Below are 25,588 nucleotides of genomic sequence, written 5' to 3'. Positions count from 1 at the left end.
AAGCTTGATTGGACACCTGAAATATAACAAAAAGTATGAGTATGACAATGGGAACATTTTATGAAAACCTGAAACAATACAGCGAAAACAGCTGAAGGCTAAAGGTGAGAAAAGGATAGAGCAGATAGAGGAGAAAGAGACAGTGAAAGTACTACTCCTGATATTAAACTGAAAAAAGACTTTTAAGTACTCTAAACGTCCTTTAGTAAAGCCTGGTGTAATGAAAATGTAAATATATCAATCAAAATGACAAAATCAAAAACGCAAATATGACAATCAAAAGCCCAAACCAGCAACTGCCACTTGGAATGAAATAAATGTATCAATCTCTGTTTAAACCAGCCAATCAGAGCCCACAGATCCGCAACAGCAGGGATTTTAAATCCAATACCCTGAGCTTATCAACTCTGCAAAGGCCAAAAGAGTCGCCCAAAGAAGACTCCTATGGGAATGAGACTGTCTCTCTGAATACTCTGGGTCAGGAGATGTCAGGATCACATGCAACCTGCCGTTCTATAAAACACACCCCACTGCCTTAACTTAAAAACAAAAAGAATGGAATCGGCACAGGCAGTCAAATATCTGTACAGGAGGACCCAGACGACAACAGCGCTACAGTGACAATCAATGTGTACCACTAATGCTGCAGGGCCCCGAGAATAGACTTGACCAGCTCATGCAGTTTCCCCGAGTCTGAAAGTACAGGCACAGAGACTTAAAAATGACCCAGTAAACAGAACCCCGGAGAATGAAAGTCTACACATTATTACAACAAACAATGTCTGCTCACTACAGCCCCGAGTCAACTGCCCTCTGCGGCAGAGACAGGACACAGGGCCAGTCTGGCAGCGTGGGAGGGGGAATTCACAGGGAAGCCAGGCTGATCAATACCAGCAGCACACAGCACTGATAACACACGCCTCTTAAGATCACACAGGGCCAAACTACACCAGCTACAGGTGGCAGTAGAACTGCAGGATAACCAGGTACCTCTGCCCAGTGTACATTTCCTACCCTGCAGACACACACTGCCACCACCTGCAGCACCCACACAGGGTCAGATATAGATCAAAAACAAACATTTACATCTATATTAAATGCATTTAGATATGTACAATTTATATTCCTCCATCTGACACTCCACACCCATTAGGAGGTGTGTGTGTGCGTGTGTGTGTGTGAGCGTGCATTTTTTGTATTTTCCCTATGCAAGTACAGCCTTCAATGTTTTAAAAAGCACTCCATTCATCACGCAATGAGAAGACGATCTGCAATGCAGACACTAACACGCAGAACTGCGTACTGCCCATTAGCTGTAAATAACGACCGCTTTGATCACTCGCCCAACTGAGTCTCTCCATAAGGGCAAAAAAGCAAGCCCTCTCCACCTTCCACGCAACACTCACACAGAGACAGACATACACACACACTCATACACACAGATACACGCAGGCACATACAGGAATACACAAGCACTCACAGTGAAGTTTGGTCTGTGGCGTTTCTGGCAGAAGGCAGTTCTGTCGAGCCACATAGCCACATTTGGGCTAACAGACAACAGCAAAGGACTGTGGGACTTTAATACTTACTCCCAGAGAGGGCTGTATCATCTTTACAGCACAGCAGATATATCAGAGTATTCCTCTGATAAAAAGAAGACACAGCGCCCCCTGGGGGATGAGAAGATGGCGGGACACTCTGACACACGCACAATGATGGGTGGCCCGTGACATCACGCACGTCAGCGAGCACGGAACAGCCCGGAGACCATGCAAACAGCGCCACCATGAGGATGAGCGGGGGAATGGCGTGGGAGACAGGACCAGAGACGGGGACGTGCGGAAATTTGGGCCCCTCTGCAAGGGGTTACCTGGACTGGAGGACAGAGGGTTTGCATTGGAGGGGCTGGACGAGCTCTGTGCAACCGCCGCTGCTAAAGCCGCCAGGTTCTGCAGCTGCAAAGCGCTGACACCTGGGGAGAGGAGCCAGAGACGCGCGTCATACCTCACTACCTCACGACACCTCACTGCTCCCAGCACAGTGTAGGGTCACATCTCACTAGCCCAGAACAGTGTGGAGTCATATCTCACTACCTCTTCATATACCACTATCCCCAGCACAGTGTAGGGTCATAGCTCACTTATCCAGTACAGTGTAGAGTCATATCTCACTACACCTGGTACAGTGTAGTCATATCTCACTATACTGTCATATCTTACAACTTCAAGCACAGTGTAGACTCAAACCTCACCTCCTCCAGTACAGTGTAGAGTCAAATCTGGCTACCTCTGCTACCCTGTATAGAGGCAGAACCCTCTGAGGGTGTATGTATGTGTGTGTGTCTGTGTGTGTGTGTGTGTGTCAGTATTCTTCTTTCATTCCCAGTCATAGTGCTATAGTGTGCTATAGTACTATAGTACCTGCTTCTGACACCCATAAAGAGTGGCAAGGCAAGCTGTAACTGCACCTGACCAGTGAGTCCTACACTGTAACATTTACACTTCACAGAGATTTGTGAATCACAAATATACCTTTCCACTATGATAGCTGGGACTTGGCATATGCAAACTGAATACAGAGCTGTGCAGGGTTAGTGATCCATTCAACTGGGTGCGCTGGGAATGGCGAAACTCTAGAGACCATTTACATCATCAGCTCCAGTGGTATGAACATCAGATGAAGAGGGGGACTCACCGTATATACACTCTGAATGTATATACCATGTATTTATACACACATGTAAGACAACACAGGAGATACACTGTAAGGTATATTAGCATGCAGCAGGACCGCACTGGAAACAATGTAAAACAGAGGTGAACTGCCGGTGTGTTGCTAAGGGCTACGATGCAGTTTAAACGCTAACATACATCATTCCTTGTCCACTGCACTGCTGTGTGCACTGTGACTGGTCCTTCCCACTGCAACCCGAGAGAACAGAGGCGCAGTGTGTGTGCACAATAGCTGCGGACTCACAAACTCCATGTTACTGACACTGTGCACGACTGGACAAGGTTATTGAAACACTGCATGTAATTGGGCCAAGTTACTGAAACACACTGCGCATAAAGCTGAAATACTGTTACTGAAATACTGCACATAACTGGGCCATATTACAAGAACACTGCATACAACTGGCCCATGTGTCTGAAATACCGGGCACATAAATGGGCCATGTAACTGAAATATTGAAAACAACTGGGCCAAGTTAACAAAACATTGCGCATATAACCAGACCAAGTCACTCAAACACTGCCCACATAACTGAACCATGTAACACTGGACATGCTGCCCTGAGAGCTCTCTCAGTAGGATACACATGGAGTTTTATCCCAAAAAAAACACAATGTAAATAATATAAACAAGGAAATACAGCCAACCTGTCAGATGAAGTCTAAAGCATCATAACTATGAAAACCTTACATGGACAGAATGACAAGCTCAGTGCTGTAGCTAACTGTTAACAGAATTCTGGTTCAACACAATGTATTGCAGGGGTAGCTACCTCTGGTTGTAAGGAATATGCTGTCAGGCATATAAGAATAATAATTCTAGGTCAAAATCCACAAATAAAACTACTTTAAAAATAGGCTAAATGACAAATCCAAGAGAGATTATTCTCCTTTACATTATCATGGACCTGCTGAAGATGTCCTGATCAGCTACTAGTATATTTTCATAAAAGCAATTCATGAAATAAGTCTACCTATGTTCTGTTTTCCCCACACAGTGGTCTTCCCTGGAACTGCGGAACTCGGGTTATGCAGATGGGGGCGCTAATGGACAGTCTACCTCAAAAGACAAGGACAGCAATGTATGTAGCAGAAAAACAGTACACGTGTGGGAGTGTGTGTGTGTATGTGTGTGTGTGTGTGTGTGTGTGTGCTGAAAGACTCAGCATGTGAGAGTGTGTGTTTGTGTGTGTGCGCTGCGGGACCCTCAAAGACGAGGCCGCATGCCAAGCGGCAGGAGGTCTCTGGTGCGAAACCCAGATGGAAACAGACATTTGGAGGAAAGCAAACTGCAGACTCAAATGAATGTTCATCTTGGGTGATTGAGCACCTCATAGTTCATAAATCTGTCTGCGTATGAGTGGGAGCAGATGTCAGCTGCCGAGATGTCCTGCCAATCAGAGCTGGTTCCCGAGTGACAGATGGGAGATTACTGAACCCGCTCCTGACTGTAGCTCTTGTGGGATAAGGGTGAAACTCGGGAGTCTGTCTCATGCTGATCTGACTCATTCTGAGAAGCGTCTTGAAAGTAACTCAGAAAACACTTCAGTCAGAGCTATTTTTACCTTTGAAGATGTGACAACTCATTTAAGTTGCTGTCATACTGTTATTGACCACCTTTGTAAGACAGATCCAAAACATTTCATAACCCACACTGTGAATGAACCTTTGACAAATGAAACGTACTTCCCCAATAAACAGCTGTGTGGGTTCATTTTCAATGATTCTGGTAATGACTGCTTTTGAACATAAGCTGCTAAAATTGCCATGGTTAAATAAAAACTTGCCATCTGCAGTCTAAACAAGCTGATAAAGAGGAGACAGAGGAAGCAGTCGATGTCAATGTGTGAGTATATGTCCACATTCAGCTCTAGTGCAGACTGTCCAGCCCCCCTGGAAGGGCCTAAAGTGCAAACCAGTTCCTCTGAAATCATCCCAGAGAGAAGGTGGCCAAACCACAGCACTCTGAGAGCTCAGGTGGAAGGGAACTGCTTGTGCTAGCTCAGGCGGGCCTGTGCCATGCTTGCCCAAGTGCTCCACAGAGCATGCCCGGGTAACACTTACCAGCACCATTTTACCACACACATACAACACCTAATACAATTCCAAAGCAAACCATATGGTCACAACACTCACGTCTTCGTACTGTATATCTGTGACTGCAGCATGTGTTGTGAGTGCCGACCTTCGCTCAGTGGCCTGTAGCTGAAACCGAGATTGAGTGACGGAAGGTACATGAAGGGACTGAAAATATTTACAACTGTGTTCATCCTGGACTTTGTCGTCTTCATCATTATCAGCTTCCTCAGGACCTCATCAATATCCGACAGAATGGAAGCCTCTCACTGTGACACAACATTTTGTCTATTCAAACAACCTCCCCAGAAAAGCATAAAACAGCAGCCAGGCCAGGTTATTCTGTGCTTGATCATCCTTATGTCTGTAGCAGTGTAGGAAGGCTCTGAAAGACCTGGACCAGAGGGTCCCAGTTTTCAGTGCCCAGGTGCACTTACCCCGAACTGGTTCAGTAAAAAAAAAAAAACTTGTAGTATAAAATGATTTGTCAAATGCAACATCCGATAGTCACTCCAGATACTGCCATTGACAAATACAGAAATACCCCATACAGAACATCAGTGAAGATGTAAGTAGTCAACTGCAGTCTGTCTAAAAAAAGAGAAAGAGGTATGCATGTATGTATGTGTGTGTGTGACAGAGAGAGGGAGTGTATGACAGGAGGAGAAAGAGGGAGAACAAGGGTGTGTGTGTGTGTGCGCGCACACGTGTGAGGGAGTAGGAGGAAGGAAGAGAGAGTACAAGTGTGTATGAGAGTGTGAGAGTAAATTTGAGGAGTACGATATTGATTAGAATGGCTGAGACTCATGGGATATTCTGAATGAGTCCCTGCTCTGAATGAGCTCCTCTGACTGGCTATATCATGCCGCCTACCTGACCCTCTGATTGGCTTCATCCATCATTTCCTGCAGGAGATTCAGCTGCATCCACTCTCCATTCACACCAATCGCAACTATTCTCTTACATAAAAGCCAATCAAATCGGCAGAAGCAGGGTTGTTGTACAGTTCTCCTGTTACAGGACATGGTCACATGTTCACCTCTTGACACTGACTCTTCTCCAGCCAACACATACACACACATATACAAACTCAGATCTACGCAATACCACACAAATACAACCTCACATACATACAACAATACAAATAAAATCTAGCAAATTCTTGTAGCCTTACTGTTCACTATACCACAGGTAAACTGGGCTTTAGGTGACTGAGGTGGCTTCTAAGTGGCCAGTAATGCCTTCAAATTTTCTTCCTTCAAGGAAGGAGGGGGTCTCTACTGAGTGGGTTGCAAGTCTATTTGAAACATTCACAGTCAGTGTATGATATAATTCATCTGTTTGTATTCTGTTAGCAACATTAAATAGCCATCTAATTAACTGATATACACATGTAACCTAATGTGCTTGTGAACACCTGCACACATAATTGCACATATGCGCAAAAACACACACACACACACACACACGTCTCTCTCCCTACTCTCATCCTCCATGCTCACTGCAACCTCACACCTTCTTATTAGGGACATTTTGACACTAAGCCAGTGAAAGTGGGGGAGTGCATGTGGAATGACTCAGAATGGATTATTAAAAAGCAGGATGATTTCCTGAGGAATAAGCGGTGTGGTGGGGGTGTGCGGCACACGGGATTCAGACAGAAGCATGTGAATCACACTGTTCTGTTCTGTCTGCAGTCTCCTCTATTAACAACTCCCCGACAGCTCCTCGACTCCCCATCATCCAATCAGGCCTTGAGTTAGTTTGGAGCTCTAGTCATGTGACACAACCCCTAAAAGACGATCAGCGCTGCAGACTGTTCGACCTCTGCATCCAATACTGGCAGAAGACACGGCCGTGCAGACCACTCTACCTGCTACACAACTCTGCAGCCCCTAAAAAGCCTTCCTACAGAGACTGTTCTTTCGGCTCATTAAAGCAGGACCAGAATGAGTTTGGTCACCTCCCTCCCTCCTTTAATCTTACAGGTCTGCCTTTTAACCTCCCCTCTCCAAGGATAGGCCTAATCCACTCCCAAAAGCCCCCTTCCCAACATCATGAAGCTGCATTTTGGGGTGTGGTACACCACCTGTGAGAGACACTATGAACACAAAACTGCCAAACATCAGCCGGAAGTTTGAGTTTGACTGAGTCACAATCATGCCAGCTGTTTGCCAGCTTTAACAAGCTGGTCACCCTTCACACTGATGCCACCTCAACCCCTGAAAATTGCCAGGGTGATAGCATTCACATTTAAAGGCAAGGCGTCCTTTCACCCTTTCAAACATAATGTGTATGCTTGTTAACTGCTAAAACCTTCAAACCTTTTTATTTGGATTTTGACCACCACATTCTGGCATTCTTTAAACCGGTGTGAACATATTTCACGGTTTATAGTGTACTAATTATGTGCTTATTCTGGCCCTTTTCAGAGGTAGATCATTAATATGCAAAGGAATTAGACAGACAGACTGATTAATGTAATTCACCACAAAATTTAAAAATGCAACTCCAATTTGGGGTTAATATTTTGAGAGGCAAAAAATTTCAATGTCTCAACATGTTTGTCATGCATTATTTTGTGTATGGTGCATCACCACTAGGTGGCACTGTGAGGACAGGAAATGGGGGTAATGTTAAGGAGGAAACAGAGGCTGTGGGAAGTGATGTGCGTCGCGTACACAGGCACTGGTGCCGAGATTAATCAGGTCCATTCATGCCTCTGCACAGCTGCTGGGAATGGAAGCCCGTCAGAGGCTGTGAGAGCTGGTTGAGAGGGTGGCTAGGCTGCGGCCGGTCCCCTTTCCTACTGAAGTAACGTCGGCTGCAATGGCAGGGCCAGCCAGCAAAAAGGCAGCTTTTACAACAGGCTGAATAGTCAGTAAGTGAGGGAGCGTGTATGTATGTGTATAATGTCTGTGTGTGTGTGTATGAAATCGTTGCTTGTGTGTGTGTGTGTGTGTGTGTGTGTGTTGTGGACGAGCCAGCATTTTGTCCATGTGGCTGCATGGCAGTAGGTCCTCCGGTACAAACCGAAACCCACTCAGCCCACTGAGTCACAGAGCCTTATCCTCTGAGGGCACATTAGACTCAATATACTGCAACACAACCCTCAAAGGGGCAAATGTTTGCCTGCTACTGTTTAGTGTTTGTAGCACCGATCGTGGAGGAGAGCTCGGGGTTGTAGCACTGATTGTGGAGGAGAGGGTGGGGTTGTAGCACTGATCATGGAGAGGGTGGGGTTTGTAGCACTGATTGTGGAGGAGAGGGCGGGGTTTGTAGCACTGATCATGGAGGAGAGGGCGGGGTTTGTAGCACTGATTGCAGAGGAGAGGGCAGGGTTTGTAGCACTGATCATGGAGGAGAGGATGGGGTTTGTAGCACTGATCATGGAGGAGAGGGCGGGGTTTGTAGCACTAGTTGTTGAGGAAAGGGCAGAGTTTGTGGGTGTATAATCTTACCTGCCATTTGCTGAATCCCACTGAAAGCGCCCAGGTTACTGGAGGAGGTGGCCTGCTGGAGTAGCTGGGAGGGAGAGAGAGAAAGAGAGAGTGAGAGGGAGAGAATAAGGCCAATCAGAAAGGGGTATTCCCTAGAGCTGAAACATTTGTACAACAGCACATCACACCAATGCGATCATTCTAGCAAAATACGACACTGGCACATACATGAAGTAACAAGACCACAGAGAGCACAGGTCCGTCTGTTTATCGCACATGAAGACTCATCTAAAGGAGAGAGTAGCAGCAGCAAGTCATAGAGTAACTTTTATGAGAAGTTACACTTTCCTCATATCAGTTATTTCAAGCCCATCTGTTTCTCTCTGCGGGAGTACAGATTGACCATATTTTTTGAAAGCCAATGTCATTTCCAGCCAGTAAGGAAGGCTCTATAACTACATGCTGGTTGAGTGAGTGACTAATTGACACTGATAACAGGGCTATAGCCGGTTACTGACACACAGTGGGGTTTGTCTGTATGGAGAGAGGCCAGAAAGGCCTATAAGTCTAGAGCACCGACTTTTTATATAAGGACCACATAGTCAGCTTGGTGCATGTACTGAAAGTTCTGTCTCTGATGTTGCTGAAGCTACAAATGTTCTGATTTGCTGAACAGATGGAACATAAAGAGCTGTGCATCTGATCAAAATAGGATGCCTGTGTCCACAGTGTGAGAGACTGAGGTGGGGGATAGTGGGCGGAGACTGGGAGTGGGGGCGGAGACTATGCTTGGGTAAGAGTGGGTGGAGACTGAGGTTGGGGATAGTGGGCGGAAACTGGGAGTGGGGGCGGAGACTATGGTTGGGGGAGAGTGGGTGGAGACTGAGGTTGGGGATAGTGGGCGGAGACTGACTGCGGCAGCAGCTGCGGCGGCCGGGTTGGCGGTGGGCGACGCGGCGGCAGTGGGGCCTCTTACTGCCAGATACTGCGGGGTCAGGCCGCCCAGTCCTGTCAGGTTCCCCCAGGTGGTGGCGCTGTTGAGCTGCTGCATCTGCTGGGCCAGCTGCTGCTGTAAACGCCGCTGCTCCTTGTCCTTCTGCGTGTCGGCGAACTTCACCACGATGGGCGACGAGCAGCCCTGAGGGAGGAAGGGAAGAGGAGGAGGAGGAGGAAGATCAGTCCTGAAGTACAGAACAGATCACACACCACACACCTAGGTTTCTTCTCCCTTCGATAAGACTGGACGTCAGCTATGCGTAACCGAGCATGTTCACAAAGTTGTGTCTGTGTGTGACTCCCTGCAAAAACAGCAGTTTTTTCAGTTTTACCACACACTAGAGCTCATGTGATCAGTGAAATGCCATGGGGCATCTGCGGATTACACACAAAGTCGAAGGAGAAACATTTCAATTCGAAGTGCACCTGTACCTGATGTCTCTAGTACTCTAGTGTCTAGTGCGTAAGATGAACTCTCCTCCTTTTCCAGTCTGTCGCTTGAAGTCACTCAGGAAGACGGCACCATCTGGCCTTGATGACAGCCCTACTTTAAATCACCTGGCCCTGCACTGTGCCAATCTCCAAACACTTTTAAAAACTGTTTCAGTGCTCTTATGATTGCGTGGATGCAGTTACGTCCCATACGACACAGAGAAAAGCAGAGCACCTGGCTCTTCATCCTGAGGTACACACCGACTGAAACAGGTGACTGCCACAGTGTCCATGCCACACACAGGTAGCAGACAAACTCTTCAGACTGCATCTCGGTTCCACCTCAGTCCCCACCCCCTCACACCTGCTACTTGTATTACTTGCTGTTTATTTTATGTGTAGCTTTGCAATGTGTTTTAGATTCTGTTATCTAGTGACTGTGATGTATGGTAGCGTGTGCACTTGACTTCCCTTCACTCCTAGAATGTATAGTCAGGTTCCGCAAGTTAACTTGTGGTAGGGCTTGAATAGTGTTATGCTCACACTCACTGGGAATGTTGTTAGCCTGGTCTGACACTGTTGCTCATTCAACTTGAATGGATACTCTTCTGTTCTTTTGCGCTGGAAGTTGCTCTGGATAAGAGCATCTGCTACATGAACGTAATGTAATATAATGTGACAGTCTACACTGCCCCGGTCTTTACATTAAAGAAAAGTATGGAGTGGTGACCACTAATAAAATCAACAAAGCAGAGTTTATAAAATGCATGTGTCTCTGGGAGACGGGCCAGAATGACTTCAGAATCTCATCAAACTATTCAAAATCCTAGTCAGCTTCACTCCCACCTCCCCGCTCTCCACCGGACGCTCGCTGCCTCTGTTTGCTGCCTTTCATTCTCTCCTCATTAAACATTTCGGCTGCCACCCCTCCCCCCTTCCAGAGTGCCCTTCAAATGTGCTAAATAGGATGCAGGAGAACAGGTCTAATAGAAAGCAAACAAAACTATTCACTTCCCAAATGCTCAATTTGCCAGAAGTAATTACTTTTTAAATTGTTAATGGGGGGAACGTCAAAAAATGTGAACCGCCATTAGCGCGCCCTCGAAAGAAAAAATGCAAATGGGACATTATTTATGTATTCCTGTGAAACGCTGTGATATTTCTGAAAAGGTTACATGGATTTTGAGCGGAACATTTATTGTGCGCTTTCTGTAAGCTGTGATTGTGTGAGGGAGGGAGCGTGTGTTCGCTGGGTTAAATGAATGAAAAGTTTAAATCAACAGAGCAGGGGACAGGAAGGAGAAGATACGTGAGAGAGAGAGGAGGGGATACTTTCTCCTTCTCTTTCTCACGCACGCACACAGGCGCACAAAGCTCAAGGTAGACAAGGTTTCACAAGGTTGGGGGGGGGGGGATGAGAACATGGTGTCCAAGAGCAAAACTCCACTGTCAGAGAATGAACTTCAGAAAAGCAAACCCATTCAGATGCCATCAAAGCTGACATTTGGGTGTGAGTGGAATGCTCTCCCCACAAGACCTTCTTTCAAACATTTCTGAAGGCCCGCTGGATCTGGCTCGCCCAGGGTTGTTGGGTATCAAAGTCAACAAAACCGGTTCCTGTCAGGTCCGGTCTGACGCGGCGCAGGCGGTAATAACCAGTGACCTGCTGGCTCTTTTCAAAGATAAGGGAACTCATTTCTCCTCTGATGTTCCTGCATTTGCAAAGGCTGAATAAGTGAAACTAGAGTCTAGGAAATTTACTTCTTTTTACAGCTGTGTTTGAGAGTTGTCCAAAGAAAGTGACTATGGCTTAGTTTCAGTTTTTTTTATCTTAAAGCCTAAAGGTTATATATTGAAGGTTATATATTTGAAGGTTCCAAAATTTAAATTAATTTCTATCCTTTGTGTTCTATTTCTTGCCAGTGAGGCATTTTCAATTGAGTAGACATTTTCATAGCGAGAGACAGAGAGAGAGAGAGAGAGAGAGAGAGAGGACGAGCAGTACAGTACCTCCATAGTCTGTGACTGGTGCATGGCTTTGATTGCATTCTGTGCCATAGCTCTGGTAGAAAAGGTGACAAATGCACAGCCTGTAGGGGGAGGGGAGGAGAAGGAAAAAGAGATGAGAAGAACAAAACAAGACAAAAGGCGTGGACAACAGTTCACAGACCGTAAAGCAGAGAGGGCCTACAGCGATCCAGTGCGTCCACAGAAACAGTTATCCTTCACCATTCACGGCTCTGATCTGGACATCTTTAAGTGCAGAGATATTACACACACAGGCACACACACACTCGTGTATATATACACACACACACACACACACACACACACACACGCATACACACACACACACGCATACACACACAACCACAGCAAATTACACACACAACTACACATACACATGCAAATGCACACTTTCACACACACACACAGGAAGGGGGCTGGTTAACCTTGACTGAGAGTTGATTGGTCCCCCAGCAATGAGAAGCCCACTGCTGCAGATTAGTGTTTATGCTCTTCTGTTCTGCTGTTCGCTTCCTGGACAGGGCCTGTCATCCAGGCCCCTCCCAGACAGGTAAGCGGGCTTGTGAGTGCCTCATAATGATGACGAACGCTCCCCCGGCTTTCAGATGAGTGGAGAAACGCAGCCAAAGTGGCACAAGAGACATCGTTCCTCTTCAGCTGACTGTGGGTTTGCAAATTTCACACAAACCGAGCTGGCTCAGCCGTTCAGCTCTGATCAGCTGTGTGTAAACTCGTTCAGTCTTCTTCAGACCTATGAAGCCCTCTTCAGTCCAGTTCAAATCTGTTTAAACTCTTTCAGCCTTGTCCAGCCTTATGTAGCCTCTCTCACGCACGCCCTATGTAGCCCTCTTCAGATCTGTTAAAAGTCATTTAGCCTGCTTCAGCCCTATAGAGCCCTATGCAGCTCTGTTTAAACCTGTTCATGTGAAGTCCTGTGCAGCCCTGTTGAGCTCTGCCTTTGTGTGAATGCTTTGCAGAGGAGTTCAAATCTGCAGCATGTCCATCCCTGAAGCCTGACCCTTTTTTCCTTCGAGGCCCAGCTTCTCAGTGGTACACCTGGTTTTTATTTTATTGACGACCTGAGTGTTCTTAGCTCCCAGACTAAGCAGAGAAATGGCAGGACTGGATGTAGGATACACACACACACATTTAAACACATTAGACAGGCCAGCACTGCTGCTCAAATCTACAGGAGGCAGACAGAATTTACCAGATTATCAAGACAACAGTGACATGCAAATGTCAAATCAGACACTGAGACAGAGAGAGAGGCAGAGAGAGGGAAGGAGAGGGAGAGGGAGACTTTGACTTTTACACCTGTTTCATAAAAAAAAAAAAAAAGATGCAAAACTCAACACACATTATTGTTCATGAATATTAAGAAGGGACAAAACTAAATTTAAAACAGAAGCTGGAAACGGGGGGGGGGGGGGGGGATGTGTGAACCGAACCTAAGCAAAGAGGGGGAAGAAGGTAGAGACGGAGGGAGGGAGGTAGAGAGATGTGGGATCTAAGAGGAATGTTAGTCCGGTTATTACATTTAGACTCGTGACTCTGTAAATCCCCCCAGGATCAATTTGCCTCCATGCCAATGGCACAGTGCAGCTCAGATACCCTGCCCTATGTGTACCACATGCAGAATTTTTACCAGGCAAGCAATTCAATACATCGGAAATGATTATGAAAAAATAAAAGCACTTACTCCCACATTACACTGTTGTCATTGTTAAAATGACACAGATTTGATTTTTTTCCTCATGTAAAATTCAAGTGCCCTGAGGTGAGATTTCAAAATACAATGCACTCTGTTTATAAGAATTAGATCCATCCAAGATGCTTTGATTGTACTAGGATGTTGCAAATGAATTCGAAATGAATGGGTAAATTCGGGGTTTGTTTTAGGCAATGTTTTTTTTCTCTTACCTTATTAAAAATGTTGTTGCCCGAATTCTTTACACAGGGAGGAAAACATATTTGAATAAATGTTATTTTATTTCATAATGGACTGGATGCAAATTAAACTAATAAGACTCATGTTAATTACTTGAATTTCACCATGATAGCATCGAGTGAGAAACGGTAATTAAATAATCGAGTGTCACCGTGGTAGCCGGTACAGTGTAGACTACAGCTATACCTGCTGTTCATTTCTCTCCGTGATGTCATGTCTCTGTCAGTTCATATGCTCTTGTCTTTCAGAATCTGGGCCAGTTTGGACTGTGACACGCCCGACCTCTCGGCTGCGTTTCTACCATTACACTCAAGAGGGCAGGTTTTCATCTGTGGAAACTGGGTCTTTTCACTCCTGCCCTGTCCACAGGCATCCCTGCACTCATACTGTGCCTCACTGAACTCTGTTCAGTACTGCACTACATGCTGTGAGCAGGCCCAAAATAATTCTTATAAGCAGAGTACCCGCTTCTTAAAAGCAGAGTGTCTGAACAGTGTGAACATAAGAATGATCCTATGTCTCAATGATTTTGACCACTATGTGATTGATTCTTGCATCAGCATTTCTAATAAGCAGAGTGAACTATATGTAAGTTTTCAGGACATTCAGCGAGTCCCTTTATAAACAACGGTCATGTTCTGGTTCGTCGTACAACACAAAAACCTGCCGACACCAGATTCTTTTACTCTCTTGTCAACGTTTTCTTGATTAGACGCAGAGGTGCAGGAACAGAGGTGCGACACTTTTCGCAAAACAATAAATCACAGCTAGAGTTCACGATAATTAATTTCAGTAGAGAGAGCAGTAATTTGACCATGTGACAGGGTGACCCACAGAAGAGCGCCAGTGTAGCAGGAAGCTGGGCGGGGGTGGGGGGGGCTTGCCGGTCTCTCCTCCGTTACTGAAAGTAGGGTACCTCCCTGGGCTCTGGCACATGTGGGCCGCTCCATATTTTATTAATAGCAGGATGGTGCACCAATGGGCTGAAGGATATGGCTATTTAATACCAGGCAGAGGGGCAACTGCTACACTGGGGCTCACAGTGCAACACGAGACCTATTTATTTTAATTGGCTGGAAGCAACACTGCTTCCTTTGCTGCAGTTTAGTGAATATATATGAAGCACATGCATAAATAACATTTTAGGTACTGTAAGTTATTTTGCCACACATAGACACACACATACACACAAACACACATATACATACATATTAATAAGCACATCACCAGCCAATCATATTTTTTTTAAAACATCTGTCTGTATAACCTCTAGGAACACAGTTAACCCAGTGCATCTGCATTCAGTTGGGGGAAAAAAAAGAGGACCAGAGAGGATTCTGGGAAAATGGGAGGGGATTGTGTGTGAGGGGATTCTGGGAAAAGAGGGCCATGTGTGAGAGAGAATGCTGGGACTGTGGATTGTGCTGGGAACCATATGCTCCAGTGGATTCTGGGAAGATGGAATGCTGTGTATGAGAGAGGGTTCTGAGAATTGTGGGGACAGCAAGGGCGATAACGCAAGAGCACAGACAGAAACGCACACTGAAATGATGTGCTGTTAGGCTGCGGATGGTAGGGGTTTGACAGACACCATAGGGCTTTTCTGATCCAGTGTCTGCTTACCCAGGTACAAGTCAAACCACCGGACAAAGTCACATGGCCTGTGTTCGTCTGTGTGTAAGGTGGGCGAAGCGTGATGTGGGAGGAGTGGGGACGGGCAGAGTGTGAGACGGAGTTTGAAGTGAGTGAAGACTGAGGTGGTGCGGTGTGAGGTGGACAGTTTGAAGTGGGTGGGGTTTAAGGTGGGTGGAGTTTGAGGTGGGTGGGGTTTAAGGTGGGTGGAGTTTGAGGTGGGTGGAGTTTGAGGTAGGTGGAGTTTAATGTGGGTGGGGTTTAAGGTGGGTGGGGTTTAATGTGGGTGGGGTTTAATGTGGGTGGGGTTTAAGGTGGGTGGGGTTTAATGTGGGTGGAGTTTGTGGTGGGTGGGGTTTAAAGTGGGTGGAGTTTGAGGTGGGTGGGGTTTAAGGTGGGTGGGGTTTGATGTGGGTGGGGTTTAATGTGGGTGGAGTTTGTGGTGGGTGGGGTTTAAGGTAAGTGGAGTTTGAGGTGGGTGGGGTTTGATGTGGGTGGAGTTTGAGGTGGGTGGGGTTTGATGTGGGTGGGGTTTGATGTGGGTGGAGTTTGTTGAGAGATGGAAAGGGTACAGTGTGACACGCTCACCTCTGCTCAGGCCGTCTGGCCCTCTCAGGATACGACACTCCTCGATCTGCCCGAAAGCGGAGAACAGCACCCTGATGTCGTTCTCATTGCATTTCTTCGAGACCATTCCTATGAACAATTTTCTGTCTTCCACTGCTACAAGACAAAAAAACGATAATAATAATGAGTGAGACAAAAATCATTTAATCTGTGGACTGTGATCCATGTCTAAAGGCTACATCATGCCTGCCATGTCTCTCTCCCTCCCCATCTCTCTCTCTCACATTCAGCCCCATCTCTCTGCCCCAATTTCACTCCTTCCTTGCCCCACTTTTCTTGGCCTCCATCTCCCTCTCTCTTTCCTCTCTGTCTCTTTGCTCTGCATCACACACAAACAGACCATGGCATCCCTCTCTCGCGGCTCTCGTTGCAGGCGTAATTACTCCACATTTTCTTCTTTTGGCAATCATTACTGTGTCTCTTCCACTAGGGGCGAAACAACTGACACCTTAAAATGTGACTCTTCTTTCAGATATAGGGCGCAGTATAAGGGTGCAATAGCTGTGTGACTATCCTGTGTTGTATGTATGTCTGTGTGTGAGACTACCCTGCTGTGTGTGTGTGTGTATCCTCTAACACATCGGATATAATCCAATTCCATTTTTAATGAGAAGGGTGTCAGCTTTTACCAGGAGGAGCAGAAGATAAGCAGACTGCTGCATTATGGGTAATCAATAGCGCATTTGTTTATTTTGTTGTTTGATTTGTTTGTGAATTTTAAACAAACCGTAAGGGTACGCTAAAGATTAGTGCACTTTCAAAGGATTTATCCCTTTGTACATTTTCCAATACCGTCACCCTTGAGAAAGATTAAAGATCTTCTGCCCCAGAATGCCTTCGCAGAGCAGCAGTGAGCAGGATACAGTTCTCACAGCAGCTCTCTGTGCAGCGGGAAGAAGCCACAGACACACTCTGATGTCTTCTATGTGCTCTGTGCTGCGCTGTCTGAAACCGGAGGCTCCACTCACTCTGACTTCTCCTGCAGTATGCATGACCACCACTAGAGGCGCCAGTGGCCAGCAGATGGGGTTGTAGCAGCGTGTTCAGTTCTTTTCCTTTTTTTTTCTCTTTTTTTTAACCCTTCCTTTTTTTTAGAATCTGATTTGACAGGAGCTGTAGAGGGTGAAACACAGCCACTGGATGAACACATCAGCGTAAAATAATCAAACCACACGCACAGAAATAACTAATAAACCTGCCAAGTCATCAGTGTTGCCACTTACAGAAGGAACTTAAAACCAGCAGCTACTTTAGCAAAAACAGATAAATGAATGAATGAAAACACAAACAAAAACTCAAAATCCATCCAATGTCTCCCCTCTTTCCCAGGATACTGCTCTAAGCCTCCTTCCGCACTGTGAACTTGGTCTGTCGCTCTGAGCGTGGCCATCACTAGGCCACTACAGGGCTTACTCCAGGGAGGAATGGGTTAACAGCGCGGGGCAGCGTTAGCGCCCTGGCCCCCGCTCGCACATTCGCAGCTCGTCGTTATGGGCGCAGAGACGGCGAGCTGCAGCGCCCAATCGACTGCAGTCACACCTGCCCGGCTGGCGGCTGGGAGGCCTTCGCGGGTTGCCGGCGTGTTAGCGGCATGTTATGTTAGCGCTGACGTGCACTCAGCTCACTCTGCTCTCTCGCTGAAAGCGTCTGCATTTACGCCCCCCCCCCCCCCCCCCCCCCCCAAACATGGCCCTCGTTACTGTCAGCGCCCCAGAGGACAGCCGTGTGAGAAACTGAAATAAAATCGACAGGAACAGGGTCAGGAGCAGCTGGCTGCTCGCACATTTCCCATCCCAGGCTGTATGTGTGCCGTTTGTGTCTGTGAAAGTGTCTTCCTTCAGATAAACAGTTTCTGTGTTAACACTTCATGGTAGTGCATTCCACCTTAGCCAAACGGTGTGCTACCTAACCTGTCAGCATTTCCCAGTTACTGTAGAGATCTCATAGACAAAAAATGTATTCTGTTCTACTACTAACACACTATTCTCTGCCTTCCCACACTGCCTTCCCAATCCAGCACATCAGCAACTCTTCCAGTTCCACACACACACAAACACACACACTCACACACACACACACACACACACACACACACACACACACACACACACACGGGCCTCCAGGGCAGAGAGTTCCTCCCTCACAGTGCACACCAGCATCATCCTTTGTTCCCTCGTTACACACTGCTGGCTTTTCAAAGGCACACCCACACAGTGACATCATCAGCCTCTCTCCCATCTCCTGCGCTTGCCGTCACTCACCGTTCGACTTCTCACTGTCTGCGGGCTTCATCTGAATGGGATGATGCATCTGCAACACAGAAACGCAGCACAAACGTTGCCGCACACGTTAGGAATACGTTACTGACAAACGTTGAGCACAGCACTTGAACATTACACAGAACACGAGTCACAGCACACACAGGGTGCTCATTAGCAGCACTTTACCCCACACACATTACTGCACACCTTTGATACATCTCACACCAACACGAGTTCACACATTAGCCACACAGACTACTGCCACCTCACTTATACCTTGCTGCACGCCTCACACGTTAGACACGTCCAGGAAGGAGTCATCCATTTACACTGCCCCCAAATAAATTTGCAGTTTCCCCTTTGCCTCTGGTTAAATTTCCACATGTCCAAAGCACTAGCATTTTTTTTTATTCTGAAATATCACAGTGTGAGCTGTGACAGACCATTCACACTGTGTTCCTCATTCAATGCGTACAGTAGACATTTGGCAACGGCCAGGTGTTCCGCTAGTCCCAATACACAGGCTACACACACGCTCAGCCTAAAGCAGGTTGCTGCCTCCACCTTCCTGATTGCTGTAACTGAGGGCAACATTGTTTGCCAAAAGTTTGACGGCGTGATCACATCTCTGATGTCAGGGTTGAGAGAATAACCTCATCCTCTTTGTGTCTTACACCCAGCTTTATAGCGATATAAAGGCAGAAATTTCATGTCCTGCTCTTATTATATCATTTTAGCTGAAACTGTGCTCAAATTGAACAGCCTTTGCTCAGGGGCTGGGACTGGTTTGCTAGCTTTTTGCCATCTTCTGGTAAAACGAGGCAGATGCATTCACCGCTGATTCAGTGAGAAGGTGCCGTTTCAGTGAGAAGGTGAGGGTCAGGCTCTCTGGAGCTGTTTCATGCAGGAAAAATACAGGAAAAAGCAGGATTGCTTTCACTCATCACCCTGTTACACAGTTACCAAAGAAGGATTAGATTTCTGACAACACACACACACACAGACACACACACCGGCTTAAAAACAAACAGAATACAATCCAATAAAGCAAGAGAATACACTGTCATCAAGACAAATTGATATATAGACAAGATACCATTTCCAATGAAATGCCACTTTCCAGGAGACAGATCGACAGGAAGTAATACGAAGTGCGGTTGCCCCCTCTGACTGGGTCACAGACTGGCCTAGATTATTACCTGCCAATCAAACGGTAGGATATCTCAGTGCACTGCTGCTCCATGACGACCAGTTGCCTTCGTGCATGGGAGCACAGAGCGAGGTTGCATGGCAGAGGAATGGCTGGGATTAGCGGTGAAATGCGTGTGCTTTAATCCAACATCCACACACAGAAGAACGATGGCAGTCATATAGCTGGTGAGAGACCCGTTGGCACACTAACAGAGCAGAACCTCCTTGACTAGGAGGGAAGAGGATGGAAATTAAGGAGGAGCCAAGTATCGCGCTAATAATGTGGAACGTCTGCAGTATTCTGACCTCATAGCAACAGCAATCTCCCTCTCTCTCTCTCTGTCCCTTCTCAGACTGACAGTTCCTTTCTCTCACTAATTGTGCTCAACCCTTGTTTGATATACAGCAGTGAATAACAGCAGCAATTCTCCAAATCTACCCAAGCGTCATCCTCACTGATTCCTACAATAGAATCACGGCTGAGAGGAGAACACTCAGTAAAGCTGACATCACAGAGAGGGCAGGCAGTCTTAAGACTCCTCTGTCTCAAAGCCACCTTTGGTGTTTACCCCGAATCCCCTCACTGTTCCACCAACATGACCTCAACAGACCCCTGAGTCACACATTCACACCTCTCCCCCAAACTCCAGAAAACAAGGTTCAGAACTTTAGGAACAAGGTTCCACCGTCAATCTGGCTCTCTTTTTCCACACTTTCACCAAGAGCCCACGTTTCAGTCACACACAGAAGAGCCCTGTTCATGTCTCTCACACACGTACGCATGACCTGTGCATTTCAGCTGCTGCAGAAGATGGACCTCCTGAGATACGCTCTACTGTGAGTCAGGCTGCATGCACTGAAAGGTGAATGTGATCATCTCCACAGAACAGCCTCCCAGGCAACACTGCAGACCTGCAAAGAATCCCACACGCCTGCCTAAAGGCCTTTCACTGCTCTGCAGGTGTTACCCCTGGCTAAACACCTGTGACTGAGAGTGTGTGCTTCCTCAATCACACTTGTACACACCTGTCTGAAGGCCTTTCACTCTTCTGCAGGTGTGCGGTCTCTCAACCTCACACTGAAATGTGTCCGCCTGTGTCCAAAGGACTATCACTCTTCTCCAGGTGAGTGCGTGTGGGGTCTCTGACTGAGGATTTGCCAAACAGGTGGCCATGTGAAATGGCCTTTTAAAAAAAATCACCCCTCTTCATCTCCGTAATCCCTCCCACGGCGTTTCAGATTCGGCCTGTAATTAACTTTGTCATCTGCAGTCAATCCTGGATCAGCAGAAGGGAACATGGGATGATGGAACACCAGACTCTGTCGCAGAACTGTCACCCTGAATCGCCCACAGCGAGCTCATCTGAACCACCGACCCTGGCAACCTGCAAGCCCCATGACAACAACCCGCCTCCTGGTGTCTATGTCTATAGGCGTGAGCTAAAGATTCCTCTTACGCTGCAAAAAATCCAAATCTCACCAAGCATATTTGTCTCTTTTCAAGTCAAAATATCTATTTACACTTAATATAAGACACAGTCACCAAACAAGCAAAATTTCCTTGAGCTACAAGGACTTGTTTTTAGACGGTGCATCTTGAATATCTTGTTTGGTGAAACTGTCTTGAAAACATCTTACTTTGAGTGGTATATCAAATTAAGCAAGCCTTTTTGACAAGTCAGAAGGTTTTTAAACTGCATGACACAAAAACACTTCCTAATACCAGTTAAAAATGGATCAAAATTAGTTTTTTTCCACCTAATTTTAAGATCCCTTTCAAGAAATCTTAACAAATGTATTTCCACTAGTTCCATTGGCAGATTTTTTCACTTATTACTAGCAAAAAACACCTTGTATTAATTATTTTATTTCTTATTTTTGAAGGGCTATTTTGTGCAGTGTAGGCCATTCTAATGAAAGCACAGGGCCCATAAATACAGAGAACAGAAAGGACTTCCTGTCTTTCCAGGATCTCTTTTTCCCCCTCTCCTGGCAGGTGGGTTCGAGGTGGTCTCTAACACACATCTTCATTAATAAGAAGCCCTCTCACGGGTAAACAGCCGTATAATCTGCAGATATGAGGGATTTCTGATAATCCCTGTGCCACCTCTGACATTTCACTGCTTCAGGGCAGGTATCAGGCAGTCTGCTGTGGGGCGTGGGGAGGGGGTTATCCGTGCTCTGTGCTAATTAGATTTTATCCAACCGCCCAAGTTTACTCAGCAAACCCCTCCTCTCTCTGAGGTACGGGTTTATCTGCTGGTCAGGAGCCTGGGAGATCTGCCCATTACAAGCTCTCAGTGCTACTTCCTTCTTCTTCTCTCCTTTTCGGACCTGTAGCATTACAAACTCTTCAAGCACAACATGTCTGGCAGGGTACGCACTTCCTTCCAGGCTACCGAGTGTGTGAAACGGGACCCTCTCCCAAGCTCCATGGACCTGCTTGCAATGCTGCAAGGCTCCATTCTGCCCCCACACATTTGGGGTTCGTACTGCGCTCTTGCTGTGATCTTCACCAGAGGAAGATGATTAAAACAAGAAAGCTGAAGTGGGGGTTACAGGCCCACAGCCCATCTTTCAGACCACAGTAACAGACAGCCAGACAAGCCGGCCCAGAGAATGCGACACCAGGAAGCCCTGGACACAGGGCACAGCTGTACTGGGGACGCAGTCAGGGAAGGCCAATCGATGCCATCACCCCAGACACCGTACCTTTAACACAGCCAACAGGCATTACAAATCAAACCTGATTAAACACTGACACGCGCTTCAACTGTGGTAACAGTTTAGCTGCTGGCTCCGAGCTGAGGGTAAGTGAATCTGCAGCAGGAAAACATTAGCAAGCACACAGCTATGCCAGCAACGCTGCAGATACTGGGCATTTAGTATGGCAAACAGGCATTAGTCTCCTTTGCAAATCAATACAGTTTAACAGCAGCACAGGCTTGCCGAGGCAGGGTGAGTTAAGTTCATTTCAGGAGCGCAATTAATATTTCCCGTTAAACGTGTACACAAAAGGCGGCTGCTTCCCCGGGCACGTCGAGGGCTCCGAATTTTCAGGCCATGTTTGCGATTGTACTTCATTCCCGCAATTACAGCCTAATTAAATTGATTTCTGTAACGAGTGCGCGTAATGATCCCGTTCTGGGGGTTTGGACGGCGGAGAGGAGCATCGGGGGGGGAGGGAGAGTTTACTCTGGGCCTCGCACACATGCGCATACGCGTGTGTGTGTGTTAGTGAGCTCCCTCATAATGCCGCGAGCCTCCGCTAGCCGATTTGAGCCGTCCCTCCATTTCCAGGGTGTGGGAGAAGCCACCCTCCTCCCGGGCGCTGCGGGGGGTGCGCCGATGCCGCTTCTGCTCCTGTCCCCTTCCTGTCTCTCTCTCTGCCCCTGCGCTGGCGCTCCGCCCGTTTTCCGAAGCACACACCCTTGCCGGCGTGAAGACTCACGGGCTCTCAGAGGAACAATGTTCTCACACTCGCGCTCGCAGGACGCAATTACCCCAATAAGCAATCCACAACAAAACCGCTCTCGCGTGCGTCTCCAGGTGGTTTCAACAGCTGTGAGACGGCGTTACATACCGCACCGGGACACAGAGAAAACACACACGCAAAGCCGTCACCTTCTCTCTCCTCCGCACACCAGCGGCAGAGTCACACACCAGCTGGTCCAGTGGAGGCACGTTCAGAGAAATCATCCTTGGCACACAGTTTTAGCCTCATCTTTTCTTTTCCCTCCAAAAACCTGGGGCAGAATGTTTCTCCAGTTAGCATGCTTTTGAACCACCTTCTGTAAGGAGCACTCACGTCCACGACGAGGTACGACAAAAACTATCAAATCAACACCGAGGAAACCGACCGTGCCGTTAAGCAATTTTAGGACTGGATTTCCACCCAGGTGCAGGGCTGGAGGTTCGAATCCCAGATAGGATCTGGATTTCGTACTCTTGTGAAAGCTCCTTACCTTGAATATCTTCGCTATATATCCATCCGTATGCTGTAAATAGATGCCTAAGTCACCACGTAAGGGCACTGTAATATTTCACTGTTCTGAAAACACAAATGGACAGAAAAATGCTAAGTTGCTACGTACTAATACATTCAGAAAACTTAAATTGAGTGTGGCGTTCGAAATTTCACTTCGAGCTATGAAAATGGGCTCATTTCGGCCAGTTCAAAGGCTTGCGGTGACTGTGAATGCGTTTCCGGCGAGTGAGGCAGGTGAAGCCATCCAACGCACCAGGCTTTAATGGACGGTAAATGCAGGCAGAGAGCACTTTCACGGGCCTTTATACAAGAGATCCGCTTTCATCAGGCATCGGTGCTCGGCTGATCGCGTCTGAACTGGCTCTCTCCCACCCTCGCACTCAGGCAGAATTAAAGACTCTTGACAGTGAGGGAGCATCGGGTTTTTTTTCTGCAGTTGTTTTTGGGGCAGGAGCTGCAGTCGGAGCTCGAGGGCACCCGTGAGGGCCCGTCCTACATCAGCGCGTGCTTCGGGAAGGAAATGCCAAGAGTGATGGGTTCATTGCATGCATCTGTTAAACCCTGCCAAAACATTACATTTGCTGGGAAATCCTGACACAACCTCATGACACAGATGAGCAGGTGGCCTTGGAGAATCTACAGAGGCGAGCTATCGTGTCTCTCCCAGAACACATTCATCAAACAACAACAACCCTCCAGTTTCACAGTCCTTACCTCTCCAACGCGCCGGACCAGCCAAAGCTGAACACTTTTTGCCTCTTGCTGAGATCAATCTGCTTGTTTTACTCCCTGTCTGTGACCCAAACACAGCGCTGCTGCCTCGCCCTGGTACCACGTGGTATTGAGTTTGAACCCCAAAGGCAAATCGCTGTGCTGCCGCATCCATCTCAAGAGGCTGATGTTCATAGAAAGCAGGGTAAAAATCAGCCAGTATTTGAGGGGTGGGTCTTTAACCTTTTGCTCCAATCGGACTCTCTGAGCACCTCTGACTTCCTGCATGGTACCGGCACCGGGCTCCGAACTCAGGTCAGTGGCAAAAGACCTCCAGGGAGTGTCAATAAAAGTACTATATATAAAAGTACTTGTGTATAAAAGGCACACAAATGCAGGGACCCCTATACAATTAACACAACAGTCTCCACCACAACCAACAGCCAAAAATATTTCATTACATTATCCAGTGCAGGATTTATTTAAAGTCTGAGGTCCTCCAAATTATCCTGCACATATAAATCAAAATTAAATCACGGAATCATGATGTTAATCATATATCATGAAACCCAGCTAAACCATTTCATCTCTCATAATGCACCACCTCCTGCCCTCAGCAGAAACAGAGCAATCAAATTCTGGGTTCATCTAAAATGGGATGATCCACACTGCCACCAGCACGGAGGAACAGCTGTATCCAGAGAGAGACCCTCAGTGACAACCAAACTCAATGTGGGTCCAATGCACAAGAAACAGTTACACCTATAGCAATCACAGTAGTCCTTAACAACAAAACACTAAGCAAAAAATGAACAGACAAATAGGAAATCTACAAGGCTCTGAAGACAGATCTCTCCGTGACAGAGCACCTAGTCAAAGGAAAACGGTACAAACAAAATGAACACTCTGATGTACTGACATTGACCTCAGTCTTGTTATTTAGAGAGGCCACCACAAACAGACCACAGACAGGGTAGCCAATCAAAACAGGCTTTGTGATCATGGCAACCTGACAGAGGAAAACACAGAGGCCCACTTCCTCTATGTGTGCCCCATGTACCTCTCCATGAGGGACAAACACATCCCTGAAATATCTCTTCAGATGAATTGGTTTCTAAATGTTCTACATATTTCTGCATAATCAGAAGGGAGGGGGGGAGCTCCGTTTTGACTGCCACTTTATGGTACACATTCACTGACTACACCTAATACACTGAAGCCTGCTGTATACCTGCCACACATTTTATATACAGCCAAGCACATCCTCTATCCCAGACCTCTAAAAATACTCCATTCTCTTCCTCAACTGAAGGCGTTTAAAATGAATCGCAGCAGAGGGAGGGAGAGGGAAAAGGAGAGAGAGAGAGAGGCAGAGAGAGGGCAGAACGACAGCACCGCCGCCGCGTCTGTCCTTTGAGCGTCTGAATGAACGAGGGCCTCTCTCCCCTCCTTCGCAGCATGGATTCATCACGCTGTCGTCTCAGAGCAGCACTGGAATATCTCTTTCCAAAGAGCTAAGAGCT

General features: G+C 47.0%; 1 protein-coding gene across 22 annotated transcripts in view; it reads right to left on the bottom strand.

Annotated features, from left to right (window-relative positions):
• The window catches only part of LOC118771629 (CUGBP Elav-like family member 2), a 122,783-nt gene that overhangs the window by 6,879 nt on the left and 90,316 nt on the right, over positions 1 to 25,588 (bottom strand). For 8 of the 22 annotated variants that reach the window (XM_036519621.1, XM_036519616.1, XM_036519615.1 and 5 more), the window contains 6 exons: positions 18,176 to 18,224; positions 15,876 to 16,010; positions 11,687 to 11,766; positions 9,162 to 9,386; positions 8,270 to 8,333; positions 1,871 to 1,972 (listed from right to left, as the gene is read on the bottom strand). In XM_036519621.1, the coding sequence (XP_036375514.1) occupies positions 1,871 to 1,972; positions 8,270 to 8,333; positions 9,162 to 9,386; positions 11,687 to 11,766; positions 15,876 to 16,010; positions 18,176 to 18,224 (655 nt within the window). The remainder of the gene's footprint in view (positions 1 to 1,870; positions 1,973 to 8,269; positions 8,334 to 9,161; positions 9,387 to 11,686; positions 11,767 to 15,875; positions 16,011 to 18,175; positions 18,225 to 25,588) is intronic. The other 14 variants (XM_036519637.1, XM_036519626.1, XM_036519627.1 and 11 more) reach the window with 4 other exon arrangements.

Source organism: Megalops cyprinoides, chromosome 25 (genome assembly GCF_013368585.1).
Source record: "Megalops cyprinoides isolate fMegCyp1 chromosome 25, fMegCyp1.pri, whole genome shotgun sequence".
In the NCBI taxonomy this organism is placed as follows: Eukaryota; Metazoa; Chordata; class Actinopteri; order Elopiformes; family Megalopidae; genus Megalops; species Megalops cyprinoides.
This window is presented reverse-complemented; position numbering and strand designations above follow the sequence as displayed.